The sequence below is a fragment of the Octopus sinensis genome, linkage group LG22, assembly GCF_006345805.1.
Source record: "Octopus sinensis linkage group LG22, ASM634580v1, whole genome shotgun sequence".
Lineage (NCBI taxonomy): Eukaryota > Metazoa > Mollusca > Cephalopoda > Octopoda > Octopodidae > Octopus > Octopus sinensis.
In genome coordinates this window covers 25,211,054-25,229,617 of record NC_043018.1, presented here as the reverse complement: position 1 = coordinate 25,229,617, position 18,564 = coordinate 25,211,054, and the positions used below count along the sequence as shown (strand labels likewise).

Below are 18,564 nucleotides of genomic sequence, written 5' to 3'. Positions count from 1 at the left end.
AGAACTTCAAGATTTCAATGATGTGATTGAATGTATATATTTAGAATGACATTGTAGGTTAAGTATGAGAGGCCAGATCTGGTCAGTTTGAACTTAAAACAGGTGGAATATTTGGGCCCGATATAGCTGTTTTGAATACTAAAGGGTTAAAGCTAATAAGGGAAGTGAAGGAAGGAATGACAATAGGTTTAATTAAAACTATATATATATATATATATATATAGCATTTTTTCCGATGGCTGGATAACTGAAGAGATGGTGGTGTGGATTTCCACCCCGACATCTGAAACTCGGAGTCTTGTCACATCTACCGAATAATTGTCACATATTACATTTACCGATATATATATATGATGATATTAGGTACAGCTTGCAAACTATCACACCTGTAAATATTTTTGTCAGTATATGAACACAAACCAACACACGTCACTCCCTCTGAAACCATTCTTTAACAATGAAAAAAAAAAAAAAATAAAATTAAATTAAAAAAAAAACAACAAGCTTTCACAGTGAAACTTAGTGTATTGCCTTTTTTGAGCACAGTAGTAACACAGTTGGGTAATGAAATGGTATGTGTAATTATACAGCTGTATGTATAATACACAGATTTATATACATACACACACACACACATATATACATACATATATATATACACACATATATATATATACACACACATATATATATACATATATATATATACATACATATATATACATACATATATATACATATATACACATACATATACATACATACATATATATATACATACATATATATACATACATACATATATATACATACATATATATATACATACATATATATACATATATATATATTTATATACATACATATAATATACATACATATATATATATATATACATATATACATACATATATATATATATATATACATGCAGATATATTTATATACATACATATATATATATATACATGACTGCAAACGTGTGTGCAGCCTAACACAGGTTGGGCATAACTGCTCCCTTCTACGTCTCCAACTGAATAACAGTAAAAAAATGAACTAGGCAGGAAATGATAAATTTTTTTTCTTCTGATAATTTAGAATATAACAAAAAAAAAAAAGTTAAATTAATAGTAGTAGTAGTAGCAGCAGTAGTAGTATTATGTGACAAATATGACTGATTAGTACAACTGCTATTACAATATACTTATAATACTTTATATCAGTCACAAAAATAAGTGTAACAGAATTCTTTGATAATGTACACACGCATATACATACATGTCATATATGAAAGAGGAAGCTGTTTATTATAATCACGATAATGTTATCAAACTTCATTTGAAATTAATTAAAAATTATCAGCTTTTTTTTTTTAAAAAAGAATCAAAGGCCCAGATAGTGTTATATCCTCTGCTTAATGTTATCAGCCGGTTGGTTATTGTTATTGAAAAGGCTTCGTCTCACTGTGATCACAATAGGCAGCTTCCACTGCATAAAGAAACATGTGTGTGTGTATATATGTATATACACACATATATATGCATTTATATACACACACATGCAGACATATATATATATATATACATGTATACACACACACATGCATATATATATACATATATACACACAAGCACACGTATATGCATTTATGTATATACACACATGCATATATATATATACATACACACAAGCACACATATATATGCATTTATATATACACACACACATGCATATATATATACATAAACATACACATATTTACATGCAGACATATTTATATACACATATATATATACATACAGTTTACTTTGAGATTAAAATCCAGTCTTTTGACAAAGTGATGCAGTCTTTTTTTTTTCTTTGATTATTTCACACTTCAATGCGAAAATTTGTTGTGTTTTATATTTCAGTTTTAATATGGTCTTGTAATTTTTTTTTTTACCTCAGTAGGGAAAGTCAAAAAAGAAAGACTTGACAATGTTAAAAAAAAAAAAAAAAAGATAGGAGGGCTTTCTAGTGTTTCTAAGAATAAATCATAAATAAAAGGTTTTTACTAATGTCCTCCTCAAAACAGTTTTTGTTGCCATTAACACAAAGGTTAAACGAAGAAAGCTGAATAATGGTAGGCAGGAGTTTCTCCCCTGACCCACTTCCTTCTTGAAACCATTTCATTCTAATATTTTAATTTCAAGTTTTCATTTGTTCAATTATTCTTCCATTTACGAAGTGTGTGTGCATGTATATATATATATATACATATATACAAACATACACACAGGCACATACATACACTCATGCATACAAAGTTTCTAATTTACCATGCAGGGATTTTGTTTAATTAGAAAAAAAATGCAGATTACCTAATTGACATGACCATAATAATGATAATAATGATAACCTTTTCAAAGAGTTTCACAGAGATGAAAAGGTTTTTTTTTCTTATTTTTGTCTCTTTTATGAAAACAAAATATTCTTCAATGAAAATTCCAGAGTTCTCTTATCTCGTTTTCAACAGCTTCATCATCATTATTAATATTATTATTACGTTTTTCTTTATAATGTCTATAATACAAGTTCAAAAGCACAAGAATATTCTGTGAACCGTCAGCACTTTCTCCAAAATTATCTCAAAGTTGGTCATAACTTATAGTTTATTTCCGGTTTCCCCAAAGGGCTTTTTTTTTTACACTTTTGAAAATTTTGGTATTAATGTTTCTTATTATGTTTTTTTTACAGTGTATGTGTATTTTGGTTGATGTAAGGCATAAAATATTTTCATGATGAGGTCTTTTTTAAGTTGCAGGAAGGAAGTCTTGGCGAAAATGTAAATTGCCAGACTAAAAGAATCCATAATCCATTTATATCACATATTTTTTTTATCTTCTTCTTTTCACTACATGCTAGTCTTTCCTGGTCGAGAAAATATCATCGCTGACCACAGAGTATTCCACGGCTGATGTCTCTAGCAAACAGAGGTGAGTCAGAAGGAAGGCAACAGGTGAGTACTTCACAAACAGGTGAGAAGAAGGCACCAGGTGGACACTTCACATAGACCAAAAAAAAAAAAAAAATCACCGAGGAAGGTAGGGAGAAGAATCTTTGTAGTCCCAATGGCATCTGTGCGGGAGAGATTGGGTCCTTGTGGTAGTCATGATGATTTGTGTAGTTGAGTGAGTAGGATGAAGAGGAAAAAGAAGAGTTGGTGATAACTCATTGCATCAACAATAGTGGTAACAGCAGGAGTATACAAGTTTGAGAGTAAACATTGGATCAACAAAGCTTGCTTGTTCAGCCAATGTAGTTATGTTTATGTATGAGTGAATATATACATATATATAGATACACACACACACATACATATATATATATACATACACACGCACACACATATATGATAATGATCACGAGCTTTCTGAACGTGAAACACCTTCGGTACTACTAGTGCTGCTATGTGACATAGATGAATACTGACTGTCTGACGTTGTACTTGTTGGACTTTCTATTTCAAGATATTTCTGCAAGAAGAAGAAGAAAACCAAATATTATTATTATGAAGATGACAGAATCTCTCACAGAAAAAAAAAAAAAAAATTTACAGATTTTTCTTTCTTTCCTAATCTTAACAATTCTATGAGTGATAAAGTTAGTATTTTTATAGATGATTTACATATTGGTAAGGATGGGAGTTGAGGAATTGCAGACAATGGCCAAGTGACTTGAATATTGTTAGTCAGAGAAGGTTTATTGAAGTCTTCATGGAGCAGGTAAGGTTCTGGGTTCAGCCCCACTGTGTGACACCTTGAACAAATGTCTTCTACTATAGCCTGGGCAGACCAAAAAGTGGATTTGGATGACAGAAAATGAAAGAAACCCACCATGTGTGTGTGCATATAAATATATATATATAAATGGAAACAAACACCAATGTTCCATGTAATCAGCTTGATAATTGTTAAGGGTTTCCTTAACACGAAACCAATGGTAGCCTTAATCCATATATAAAGAATCATTATCCACCAATGCGGTGTTGAGCACTCATTCTCATTGTTTGATATCTATGTGTGTGTGTGTGTGTTTGTATCCCTTGAAGTTAGCAGTTCGGTAAAAGAGACCAATAGAACAAGTACCAGGTTTATAAAATTAAATACTGGGTTTCATTTGTTTAACTAAACCCTTCAAGGCAGAGTCCCAGCATGGCCACAACCCAACAACTGCAAACAAGTGCAAGATGGCAACACATTCGCTCTCTGGGTCAAAGAGGGAGCCTCTAAGTGGTTGCACAAACTGCTAGAAATAGCAGACAAATTTCCTTCAGCTCACTGGATAATGTAGTCCTAGATACACAATTGCTTGAGAGAAGGATGGGAAGGTCAAAACTGGAATGTCTTTGATTGTAGTTATACTCAATACAGGCTGACCTGCAGTTAAATTAACAACATACTCAGCCACAACTATCTCAAGTTGAAGAAACTTAAAATGCAGTTGTTTGATAGCATCCATTGCTAAAGTACCGTGATCAAATCTCATATAGACAAGTAGAAAGCTAAGGGTCAAACAAACATTTTAAGTTTCAGAAAGCATACAGAAACTCTTGAATCCCACTCTCATACAGAAATTGATGACAAGGAACTGGAGATAAGGACAATGAGTATGATGGCTACCGTGTCCAGACAATTCGCTGACAGACAGCATGATTTTCAATTGGCGTAGGTAGACGTACGTGGTCAGGAGTCTGGCTAATTTCATCATCAATTGCTGTCAGTCTAGCACTGCACAGTTTACAATTTGCACATCTCCAATAAGTCTTTTCTTTTCTGGTTCTATCAATAATATAGGAGTACCCTTTGTAAAGAAGCTTTTTGCCTCCTTGTTCTGATTTGATGAACTCCATGATTGATACTTCCCCATGTCGACTTATTGTCCAATCAGCCAATAGTCCTGTCAGCAAATTGTCCATCTACCATGACGTCAGCTGTTACAGAAGTGACCATTTCAAACACCTACATTCTTATTTGAGTAGCAAACACCCAAGAAACGGTATATATATACAATTCATGCAGATACATAAGAATTAAACTAAACTAACAGTTTTGCTGTTGTCTTATGTCACTGGATACTTTTAGTTAATGGAAAAGGAAAACACCTATAACCCTTCTACAAGGCTTCTGGAGAGAGGGAGAGAGGGGGAGAGAGAGAGAGAGAGAGAGAGAGAGAGAGAGAGGGAGGGATATCCAGGAGACCTGACCCAAATGCATGTAACAAGGAGGATTCTGCTCATGGCATCCAAGAGCCAGGTGGCAGTGTCAAATCAAATTTTGGACTTGTTGTGACCTGGTGGAACACCAAGAAGATTTTGAGAGCTGATTACAGGAGAAGGTTTGCCATTGCTTTCTTCTGATGTTCAATCTCTTTCACAGAAGTTAATTAAATTCAGTCCTATCTGAGGGGCTTCTGCACAGTTTTCACCAGCCAAAATTCCAATTATGTAATTGGTCAACTGATGGTTAGCTCGTGATTTCGATTCTCAGACTGGGCAATGCATTGTGTTCTGGAGCAAAACCCTTCATTTCACATTGCTCTAGTCCACTCAAATGTAAATGGGGTCACCCTGTGATGGATTGGCATACAAGGGTGAGATGGTGATTCAGGAAAATCATCTGGACGGAGGCCTTGCTAGCCATGCTTTGTAATTAGTGGTTGAAAAGATGAACAGTACAACTCATCCTGTAAACATTCGTTGTTCAGCCACATCAGAGGATGAATGAATGAAAGTAATGCTACACAGCAAGATTGAACCAAGAATCACATGGTTACAAAGTGAACTGCTGCAAATTAACATAAAAAAATGTAGACAAGAAATTAGAGGATCAACTAGAAATAGCAGTCAAATCTCCTTATATGTCTTTACACCCCAACCACCAAAAAAACAAAAGAAAACAATAAAGGATATGTTAGTTTTATATGAACTGTAATTGAAGGTATGCTGGGCACAGACGGAATGGATTTGCTCATTGGTCACTTTGATGAAACCTGACCAGGAGCATAACAGGAATGAAGGATAGCAAACGAACTGCCCATAACTAAATACTGTCCGAGTCTGTGCATCAACTATAAGTCATCACAAAATCTCTGCTGGTTCGTCTATTTATTTTATACCAAAATTTATCAACAACAGTTGTTGGCTGCAGTTGCTTTGTAAACAGGTTTTATCCCTCTGCTTCACAGCATTTCTGATTTCTGGAGCGAGAAGGGAGATCTTACAACTGAGATCTTACAAATATGGTGAGGGATAGTGAAAAAATCAGTTTTTTTTCGATTTTCTCACCATTGTTTACATCAAGAGGTAAATATTTATCCCTACTTAAACATGGCCAATATGAGAGTTTCTCTTGTGGTATCTGCTCCAGTATGGGCTGTTCAACCAGCCAATATATTCTACTTGTTTTATGTTCAAACTGGCCAGATCAGGCATCTCATACCTACCCTACAATGTCGTTCTAAAAATAAACTGTCACATCATCAAAATTTTGAAGTTACAAGATAATTCATGATTAATTCAAAATAATGTGAATAAATAAGCATTACATCTGACAGATTAATCCAAATGCTTAAGGAGATAAAATGGGATAAATATTACTTTTCAGTGTTACTAATATATATTGCTTATGTCTTTCAGCAAATGGTACATGTACAACAGGCTTCTGTACAGTTTCCAATGACTGAAGTCTGCTTGTAATATGAAGATCCTTGCCTCTGTTCACGTGCAGCTGGATCAAAACCCAAATCGTGGGATTCTGAAGCAAGCATCTTTAACCCTTTAACGTTCAGATTAATCTGCCAAATGCAATGGTTGTTTATTCACATTGTTTTGGATTTATCCTGCATTATCTCATAGCTTTGGGATTTCGATGGTATGACTGTTTATTTTTAGAAATTACACTATAGGGTAGATGTGAGAAGCAGGGCTGTAGAGTTGGATTCAGAAACAATTAAGGGGAAGTTGGAGTCAGAGTTGATAAAACTATACCAACTCTGACTCACAATGTCTTTATTCTTTAATATAAACCAGTTATAACATATAGGCCGTACAAGTGTATGCATATGCTTTATGAGATATGTATACCACAATCACTTAATTACATAAAGAGGAGTCGGAGGTGCCAATAGTACAGGAGTCCAAGTCAGAGTCGAAGCTTTTTGTTTTGACTCCACAGCTCTGGTGAGAAGTCAAATCTGGCTAGTTTCAACATAAGACAGGTAGAATATTTGGGCCAGACATGGCCAGTTTAAATGCTAAAGGGTTAACCACACAACTATGTTTGTGCTTGATGTGTTTTTGTGTGCAGAACTAATTGGATAGTGACTCAACAACTAAAACTATTGGCGATGACAGGGATTTATTTGATGACAGCTCATGAACAATCTTATACTGCAACAGTTTGACCAGAGGATCCTAAACTCCAGCCACATCATACGTGGATAACTAGAGGTCACTGAACACTAACTGTGCTTCAAGATCTGTATATAACTCAGAATTGACCAGGATTCGATTCTGATTATTCAGTGTCTGTCACACTGTCGTGTGGCAAGAGATAGAGGTTTGAGAAGAAAAAAGGGCCAGGGTTACTGTCAACATTATAAGAACTTATAAATCTATGAAACGAGTTGCTGCTCATTATAATATATTAAAATCTTTGAAAGGTGACGAACTGGCAGGAACATTAGCACGCCAGGCGAAATGCATAGCAGTATTTCGTCTGCTGTTACGTCCTGAGTTCAAATTCTGTCGAGGTCGACTTTGCCTTTTATCCTTTTGGGGTCAATTAAATAAGTACAAGTTACGCACTGGGTTTGATATAATCGACTTAATCCCTTTGTCTGTTCTTGTTTGTCCCCTCTGCGTGTAGCCCCTTGTCGGCAGCAAAAAAATAAGAAACGTTAGCACACCGGGTGAAATGCATAGCAGTATTTCACCTGTCTTAACGTCCTGAGATCAAATTCCACTGAGGTCGACTTTGCCTTTCATCCTTTTGGGGTTGAAAAATTAAGTACCATTTGCATACTAGGGTCGATCTAATAGACTGGCCCCCTACCCCAAAATTTCAGGCCTTGTGCCTAGAGTAGAAAACAATATTATAATCTTTGAATTAATTATCATTTTTAGAGATAAAAATTTTTTTTTTTTAATATCTATGTCTACACTACAGTTCAGTGAAGGCACATGGCTTAGTGGTTAGGGCTATTTGGCTCAGGATCATAAGATCGTAACTTCGATTCCCAGTAGCATGTTATCCTTGAGCAAGACACTTTATTTCACACTGTACCAGTCAACACAACTGGCAAAATGGAGTTGTAGCTGTAATTCAAAAGGCCCGCGTTGTCATATTCTGTGTTTCACTGTATCTCCCTGAGAACTACTTTTAAGGGTATCTGTGTCTGCGGAGTACTCAGCCACTTGCATGTTAATTCCATGAGCAGGCTGTTCCATTTATTGGATCAACTGGAACTCACGTTGTTTTAAGTGATGGAGTGCCAAGCTTTTATTTTTGTCTACACTACATTTCAATCGATTTGATCTTTGAAAACAGTATAAATATTGAAGTCTTTTACCCCACAAAATGAGATTAATAATTAGGAAAATACATAATAAGCTTTTAGCCAAATGACCATTGAAGTGGTGAGAGATGTAGTCTGAAGATGATTAATTGAAAGAAACACAGCATCTCAAAATAAATATGGTAATGAAAGGGTTAAGGCAGTGATTCTCAACCAGGGTCCATATAGGATTTTAGGGTGTCCACACAAGCAATATAGTAAATTGGGGCCCACAGTAGTGGGTCCTTCCAGAGTTGCAAAATTAAGCTTCAGTCCTGGAGAAGGAGTTGATTTACTTGACTAACCCTTCACCCAAATTCGTGGGCTTATGTGTAAGCTAAAAACAAATGCTAACCTCAAGGTTAGATGACTGTTATTGCATTTTCCATTTCTATTAAAGAATGGTGAGTACTATAGAGCTGAGAAATGCATCCATATGGCAAGCTTTTCCCTATTTTCTAAACTATGGAAAGGTCACAACACAAGCAAGCAACAAACAACGTTATTGATAAGGGCAAAAGCATGGCTGTGTGATTAAGAAGGCTGCATCATAACCATGGGGATCTGGGTTCAAACCTATTGCACAAATGTCTTCTGTTATTACTCCAGATTGGCTAATACGTTTTGTGTGGAAGCCTGTTGTGTGTGTGTGTGTGCGCGCACGTGTGCATATGTGATGCGCATGTGTCACTTTTCCATGCCTGCATGGACCATGCAGCATTTTGATGAGACAAGTTTTGCTGGTGTCCTATGTTACTGGATTCTTACCAAGCAACAGAAATGAGCTTCTTTTAGTCAATGGAGAAGGAAAAGATCCTTAACCCTTTTACAAGGCTTATGAAACGAGAGAGAGAGATTCAGGAGACCTGGCCCAAATGCATGTAACAGAGAGGATTCTGCTCATGGCACTCAAGAGCCAGGTGGTAGTGTTAAAGTAGATGAGAAATTAAGTCCACCACCCAGGAAGGCCACAGTGGGATTTGAACTCAGAAATAAACAGAACACTTCTCTTCCCATCATCTTAAGTAAGTCAACCACCTGAGACTGGTACTTTGTTTATTGATTCCAGAAGGCATGGCTGACCTTGTCAGAATTTGAACTCAGATCACAAGGTGTTGAAATATAAACTGCAAGGCATTTATTTTGTCCACCATTCTAAAGACTCTGCCAATTCATCACCTAGCAACCGTTGGAGCAAAATTAATTGTGACAGGTACATGTATGTTCAACCCCAATGGAAAGAAATGTAATTTGTGTAGAGAGAGAATGTATCGAAAAATAAAGTTATCATTTCTTTTCCCCACTAAAATATTGTCTGCGCATTTCATAAAAAGATACATTTCCAAAGTGTATAGGCGCAGGAGTGGCTGTGTGGTAAGTAGCTTGCTTACCAACCACATGGTTCTGGGTTCAGTCCCACTGCGTGGCATCTTGGGCAAGTGTCTTCTGCTATAGCCTTGGGCCGACCAATGCCTTGTGAGTGGATTTGGTAGACAGAAACTGAAAGAAGCCTGTCGTATATATATATGTATGTGTGTGTGTATATGTTTGTGTATCTGTGTTTGTCCCCCTAGCATTGCTTGACAACCGATGCTGGTGTGTTTATGTCCCCGTCACTTAGCGGTTCGGCAAAAGAGACCGATAGAATAAGTACTGGGCTTACAAAGAATAAGTCCTGGGGTCGATTTGCTCGACTAAAGGCGGTGCTCCAGCACGGCCACAGTCAAATGACTGAAACAAGTAAAAGAGTAAAAAGAGAGTATGTGGTTCAAACCAGCTTAAAGACAAACATGCATGCAAGCCACTAGCATGGGAGGGAAAGGAAAGCAAACAGAATCAAAACGAAGAGTTGGGAAGATAAAAACACAGAACCCCTCATTTTAACTATTTTTTTTTTTTTGCTAAAACAGAGATCAAAGTTTTATTTTACTCATTATATTTTTTTGTTATGGGCTGGGGATACTGAACACCTACCAACTACGACTAAATCTGGTTAAACTGTAGCAGATTTCTGTCTTCAAATAAATATAGCAACAACAGCAGCCTAGGTCTTTGGCAACAGAATCACCTTTTGTGTGTTTTGTGCGTGACCTCTTGTCCTCTTTCCTTCTGCACGGCGGCGCCGAAGATCCAGAGTCAGTAGCACGGCACTTCAAAGACGGAGTGGCTCTCGTCAGGCTGTTTGAAAGAAACATTTTGGTACACACATGCTGACAACAACAACAACAATAGCAGCATCAACTGAAACAGCTACCTTCTTTAAAAGGTGATACTCTGAAACCCTAGCTCATTATATACAACATAGGAACACACAAGTACACTTATCACAGCCATCACTGTTGTAATTATTATTATCATTATTATTAAGGTGGCAAGCTGGCAAAATTGTTAGCACGGTGGGCGAAATGCTTAGTGGTATTTCGCCCGTCGCCATGTTCTGAGTTCAAATTCTGCCGAGGTCAACTTTGCCTTTCATCCTTCTGGGGGGGGGTCGATTAAATAAGTACCAGTTATGCACTGGGGTCGATGTAATCACCTTAATCCCTTCCCCAAATTTGAGGCCTTGTACTTCCACTAGAAAGAATCAATATTATTATTATTATTATTATATTATTATTATTATTATTATTATTATTATTAAGGTGGCAAGCTGGCAGAATCGTTAGCACGCTGGGTGAAATGCTTAATGGTATTTTGCCTGTCACCACGTTCTGAGTTCAAATTCTGCTGAGGTCAACTTTGCCTTTCATGCTTTCAGGGTTGATAAATTAAGTACCAGTTGAGTATTGGGGTTAATGTATTCAACTGTTCCCCTCCCCACAAAAAACACGTATGCCTATAGTAGAAAGAATTATTATTATTATTATTGCCCAGAGGGCAGCAAGCTGGACTAATCATTGGCACGCCAGACAAAATGCTTAGCGGCACTTTTTGGCTCTTTACATTCTGAGTTCAAATGCCGCCAAGGTTGACTTTGGCTTTCACACTTTTGGAGTTGATAAAATACCAACTGAGCATGGCGGTCAATGTAATCAACTAGCACCCATCCTTTCAAAATTGCTGGCCTTGTGCCAAAATTTGAAACTCTTATTTGAGCTGGCAGAAATGTTAGCATGCCGGGCAAAATGCTTAGCAGTATTTTGTCTGTCTTTACATTCTGAGTTCAAATTCTGCCACGGTCAACTTTGCCTTTTTATCCTTTTGAGATTGATAAATTAAGTACCAGCTGCATACTGGGTCAATTTAATCGACTGAACCCTCCCCAAAAATTTGGGGCCTTGTGCCTAAAGTAGAAATTATTATTATTATTATTATTGCTGCTAGGATGGCAGAATTAGTAATGTGGTGAATAAAATGCCTTGTGATATTTAACTACATTTCTTTATGTTCAAAAGTTTCAAATACTGCCAAAGTCAATTTTTGCCTTTCATTCTTTCTGCATTTATTTAATCAAACTATAAACTCTCTTGAAAATATGAGGCCTTGTATTGCATGTTTAAAAACCTGTTGTTGTTGCTATGACTAAAAGAAGAAAGGCAGCGAGCTGGCAGAATTACTAGCATGGCAGACCAAATGTTTACATTCTTTACATTCTCAGCTCAAATTCCTCCAAGGTTGACTTTGCTCTTCATCCTCTCATAATATGGCCAGAGTCCAGTAGCAAAATAATAGTCTGGTGTTTATAGTTGCCACTACCAATGTGACTCAGACGTAATTTGAATCAAGTTATCTTGTTTTGACATTGACAACTACACACGATACCCCTATCATGTAGGTGCAATGGTTATAGAGTTTAAATGAGCTGGACTACTGATCACCAGCTCAAACATTTTTGTGTTGTAACCCTGAGTAAGGTGCACACCCCTTCTTTTCACCAGTTTGCCTGACTGACGAAAATAGTGGTAAGAACCAGAAAGAGCACTCATTTCATTGTACAACAAATGTCTGAACGAAAGATTCAAAACTGACCCCGCCATCTATGGGTGTAAAAACAAGGTGTTTGTGCTGATGCTGTAATAACCCAAATGGCCAAGAGAAAACCCAGAAGCAATGTGTCCACCAGGTGAGTATAATGGTACCTTGCTAAAACCTTAGGCTACAGCTATAGATAGATTTGAAAGCAAGGTTTAGTAATGTACGTATATGGTTATTAGGCTGGCATTATATAAGTTTTTATAGCAATTATATTAGCTGAGAAATTCATTGAATCAACCCCAGTATATTAATGGTACTTGCTTAATCCTTCCTCTCCTATATTGTACAATGGAGTTGGATGTTGCTTAACCCCAGGTTAGGACTAATTGATTAGCCCTATGTGATCAAAGGCCCTTAAGCTGTAAGCAGTGTGTCATTTCAGGGATATCCAGGAATGCATTATCCAAAGGGCTCTTTCTGTTTTTAAGATTGTACGATATAATGAGATGAGATATGGCTGCTATTTTTAGCAGATCAAGCTACTGCATAGCTGCTTTCTTATTGGTTCATGCTATCAGGATTGATTGTCAGTTAGCATTTCCTGCATCTTCTTTGATGTCTTGACATTCTGACATTAAAAAGTAACTCTACCTTTACTTAGTGTTGAGTGGAGTTAAAGGATGGCCTGAAAGGCATTAATGGGAGCAGAAGTGAATCCTTAGACCCAGTCTTCAGTGACATAGCAGTTCTATTAGCTTTTGTTTTGTTCCATTTTTAAGCAATTTTTTCCCCTTTAAAAATGGAAATCAAGCATGGCCAACAAGTAGGTTTTGATTTCAGACTGTAAGGGGACAAAATTGAAGACTCTAAGGGGTATCTGAGCACTTGTTTCATTGTCTCAACTAACTATGATATACAATTAATGAGGACAGCTAACAGAAAACTAATTTGATAGTCTATGTACAATATAATGAAGATAAAATAAGGGGCTTCTTTTGTCCCCTTTAATTAATAATAATAACAGTAATGAAATTTTTTGACAATTTCCTGATTAACTAAGATAAATACTTAAACAATCAAGATGAAGAATATATAAAAAAAAAACATCATACTTACATGCTGTCAAATATACCAACTAACACACTGAAAAAGCATACACACACACATCACGCTGACATACAACAGTAAAGATCTGGTTTTTGTCCAACATATCTGGTGATTAGCAGCGCTTGAGAAGACACATCAAGGGAAAGTGAAATCATGGCTGTGGATAGGGCTGGTGACACATAAAAGGGTACCACGTATCTGTGGTTGTTTGACAGTTTCTGTCAATTTAGTTTTACTAAGAAGATTATGTGTGGAGGCACGTGGCTTAGTGGTTAGGGTGTCAGCACCATGATCGTAAGATTGTGGTTTCGATTCCTGGACTGGGCAATGCGTTGTGTTCTTGAGCAAAACACTTCACTTCACGTTGCTCCAGTCCACTCAGCTGGTAAAAATGAGTAACGCTGTGATGGACTGGTATCCCATCCAGCTGGGGAACACATACGCCATAGAAACTGGGAAACCGGGCCCATTAACCTGGCTAGGCTTTAAAAAGGGCGCATGTATTTTTAATTATTTTAAGAAGATTATGTATGTATGAATGGCAAAAGATATATGCCCCAAGTGAGATAGAATTTGGGACCTCATGTTCATGATCATGGGGGCAGGTATGACCAAATGGACTCTCGGATGTTTTTAACAATGAGCACTTGAGCCAGTGACAAGTAAAAGGGCATCCATATTAGTGACATGGAAAAGACACCCAGTACACTCTGTAAAGTGGTTTGCATTAGGAAGAGCATCCAGCTGTAGAAACCAAGCCAAAACAGACAGCTGGAATCTGGTGAAGCTTTCGTGCTTACCATCTCCAGTCAAACCATCTAACCCATGCCAGCATGGAAAATAGAGGTTAAATGATGATGATATCCAGATACATGTAAATGAATCTTGTGTTGGTTTCAATGTTGAGTACTTCGGTTGGTTTAATCAACTGAACTGCCACAGAGCCTTTTCATAATAATTAGGGTGTCAGCATCATGATAGTAAGATTGCGGTTTCAATTCCTGGACTGGGCGACACATTGTGTTCTTGAGCAAAACACTTCATTTCACGTTGCTCCAGTTCACTCAGCTGGCAAAAATGAGTAACGCTGCAATGGACTGGTATCCCATCCAGCTGGGGAACACATACGCCATAGAAACTGAGAAACCTAACTCAGTGAATTACAAGTACAGTTCCCTAAGTCCCACTGACACTTGTACCCTTAATCAGAGAATAAGGTCCATCTGGCAGGCTTCTGTACAGTTTCTGTCAATTTAGTTTTACTAAGACTATGCATGTATGGCAGAAGACATGCCCCAAGGGAGATAGAATTTGGAACTTCATGTTCATGATCTTGGGGGCAGGTATGACCAAATGGACCCACTGTTGGTTTCAACGATGAGCATTCCAGTTGTCTGATCAACTGAAGAAGCTTATTCACTGAAATATAGCGTAAAAGGTACAGTGTCCCCCAAAACTTAATGAGATGGAATCCTTAACCAGAATTAGCGTAACACGGGGTGTGTTTAAGTTAGGCTAGATTTGGTCGATCTGAGGCTAAAACAGAAGTTAACTTACCCAAGATGCCACACAGGTACACAGTGGATGAGAACACAATACCCTAGTGATTGTGAAGTGAACTGCTTAACCCCCTCGACCATGCCTTATACTTACATAAGCATACATACTCACACATACACATACAGCAGAGTATTCATGCTTACAAACCAGAACACTTATACATACATTTAGGCACAGATGTATGCATGTGTGCAGACATAATGCATGCTTCATACACAAACTTACAAAAAGGCTTCTACATGGTCGGTGGACTCGCTAGAAATAGCAGCCAAATCACTGTCAGTTGATTTCAAAAAGGACTCATTGAACAAGCTGGCCTCGGCATGATTTGAATTCAGAGAACTAGTTTGAGATCCTCTGAAAGGGTCTGAACTCCCAAAAAGTTTACCACTTGCCAAGCAGACAGTATTGCTGATAACCTCTGTCTTTAAAAAAAGGACACATTGGACAAATGTAATCCCTGATACATAAAAGGACATGATGGTCATGGTTGGAATGGCTTTGATCACGTGTCTGCTTAATCGGAGCTGACTTTGGATGAAACGATAACAAAATCAGTACACACAGCTACATGGTGGCTCACTCACACATGCATACAGCAAAGCAGACATGCTCGCAAAACACACACAAATTTGCACATATTTATACACGCATTTAGACATACGAAACACACACAGACCAAATACAGACTTCATTCCCATTCTTGATCTACCTCCCCATTCACTACCTCATAATCAGACACACCCTTAATATTATCTGCAACATTGTCCCGTCCTTGTTGCCAAAGTTACGAGGAGATACACACACCTCGTTTAGTAATGACGTGAGGATCTTGTCAATCTCTTGCACCAGTGTTGAAAATGTAGGCCGGTCTTCCGGCTTTTGTGTCCAGCATTTTTGCATTATACTATACCTGCAGGTAGACAGAGGGAGAAAGAGAGAGAAAAAAACAATGAAATGTTAGTCAAAGCGTTGAAAATATATTGACAGAAAAATAAAAGTAGAATTAATTCATTTACAGAAATAAAGACACTTTTGATGAATTAATTTAATATAGCAAAATCAAAATCAATTCAATGACTGGCATCTGTGCTAGCAGGGTGCAAAGAGCACCATATGAGTGTGATTGTTGACAGAGTGGCTATTCGAGTATGATTGTTACCAGTGTCGCCTTACTGGCACTTATGTCTGTGCTAGTAGGGTGCCAAGAGCACCATCTGAGCGTGATCGTTGCCAGAGCAGCCAACTGGCTTCTGTACCTGTGGCACGTAAAAGGGCACCATTCGAGTGTGATCGTTACCAACGTTGCTTCACTGGCACCTGTGCCGGTGGCCTGTGTAAAAAGATTCGAGCAAGGTCATTGCCAGTACCGCCTAACTGGCCCCCGTGCCGGTGGCACGTAAAAAGCACCCACCACACTCTCGGAGTGGTTGGCGTTAGGAAGGGCATCCAGCTGTAGAAACTCTGCCAGATCAAGATTGGAGCCTGGTGCAGCCATCTGGTTTGCCAGCCCTCAGTCAAAATTGTCCAACCCATGCTAGCATGGAAAGTGGACGTTAAACGATGATGATGATGAGCACATATATATGATGGTGTATAACAGTATAGCAGTGGTTCTCAACCAGATTTTGCATATGGAGCCTTTTAGTTTCCATTTTATTCTACTGAACTGTCATAGCTGTTCAGTATATAAAAAAAATTCTTACTGTATTTAAAAAAAAATCGTTGTTAATTTTTATAATTAAATCTTATTAGGAATTGTATTAACCCTTTCCTTACCAACCTGGCCGAAACCACCTCTGGCTCTGTAGTACAAATGTCTTGTTTTCTTAAGCTTTGAAATTAAAATCTTCCACCAAACCTTAGTCACAATTTATGTTCCTAACACTAGCTTAATGGTAACTAAGTTATTTTACTAAATTCTTTGTTATATTTAAAATAATTGAAAGAAACACAGAGCATCTCAAAATAAATACGGTAATGAAAGGGTTAAAAATTGTTAAAACACTTTGTGCATTGTCTGAAATTATAGCACATAAATTTTATATATATATTGGTTTTGATGTTCCCATTTGTATAATTAATAAATAATGTAAAATTGTAATATCCGTAAGTTGATGAACGCGATGAATTTGTTTCTCCATTTTCTTATTTGTATTATGAATTTACAGTAAAAATATTTTTTACGTTCACCCATTTAATACAATAAATGAATTAGTTGCATTGCAAGTAAAAGCATTTATGTATTAAGAATTTGGGTACTTTACCAACAGTATATTAGATAACTGATATCCCATAGTGGGTTACATTCATAACCCCTATCTTACTTTGTACTATATATATATATATATATAAAACTCGGTCATATCACAAATTCAGGTTAGTGAAACATTTTAAAGACAGCAACTTACATTTCATCTGAAGAATATGGTGGCTGTTCCATTCTGTAGCCGTCTCGCAGCAACTTGAACAGCTCTTCTACTGGGATTGAGGGATAAGGATTACCTCCTAATGTGAATATTTCCCACTGAAGGATTCCATAAGACCACCTGCCAAAGAAAATAACAAAACAACAATAGTAACCATAATCTTAAACAATATCAGTGGTTGTTTAGTCCAACCTAAAGCAAGTCTTTTGACTCATCAATGCCAGAGGAGTGAAACTTCGATAGATTGAAACTGTGCAGAAAGAAGCATATTTTGTTGTGTGAGAGGACTGGCAAGAAATGATTGATAAATCAGTGAACTGAACAAACATATTGCAGTTTTTAATCTGTGCCAGTGACATCCCTTTTACACGCACCAGGGCAAGCATACACGCTAGATAAACAAAAATATTGGACAAAGTACTGGGGTTGATATAATTTCTTGAAGGCAGTGCCCCAGTATGGCCACAGTTCAAGGATTCTAAGCAGGAGTAGAAAACATAACCAGAAACAAGTCCTGCTCAGTGAATTCACTTTAAGAGAAAAAAGACAACTAAAATCATGAAACTGTGTGAGAAGGCATCGAGGTTGATGTGCTACAGCTGGTGTTCTTTTACTTGTTTCAGTCATTTGACTGTAGCCATGCTGGAGCACTGCCTTTAGTGGAGCAAATTGACCCCAGGACTTGTTATTTGTAAGCCTAGTACTGTAGTTTCTTTTGCTGAACCACTAAGTTACGGGGACGAAAACACACCAGCATTAATTGTCAAGCAATGTTGTGGGGGACAAACACAGACACACACACATATGTGTGTTGTGTATGTGTCTGTGTTTGCCCCCACAACATTAATTGTCAAGCAATGTTGTGGGGGACAAACACAGACACACACACATGTGTGTGTGTGTGTGTGTGTGTGTATGTGTCTGTGTTTGCCCCACAACATTGCTTGACAACATGTCA

General features: G+C 37.2%; 1 protein-coding gene across 1 annotated transcript in view; it reads right to left on the bottom strand.

Annotated features, from left to right (window-relative positions):
- Nucleotides 1-1,929: 1,929 nt before the first annotated feature.
- Nucleotides 1,930-18,564, bottom strand: part of LOC115223176 (fibroblast growth factor receptor 2-like) — a 159,596-nt gene continuing 142,961 nt past the window's right edge. The window contains 3 exon segments of the mRNA XM_029793621.2: nucleotides 1,930-3,515; nucleotides 15,985-16,090; nucleotides 17,589-17,726. Coding sequence (XP_029649481.1) covers nucleotides 3,402-3,515; nucleotides 15,985-16,090; nucleotides 17,589-17,726 — 358 coding nt within the window. The 3' untranslated portion in view covers nucleotides 1,930-3,401.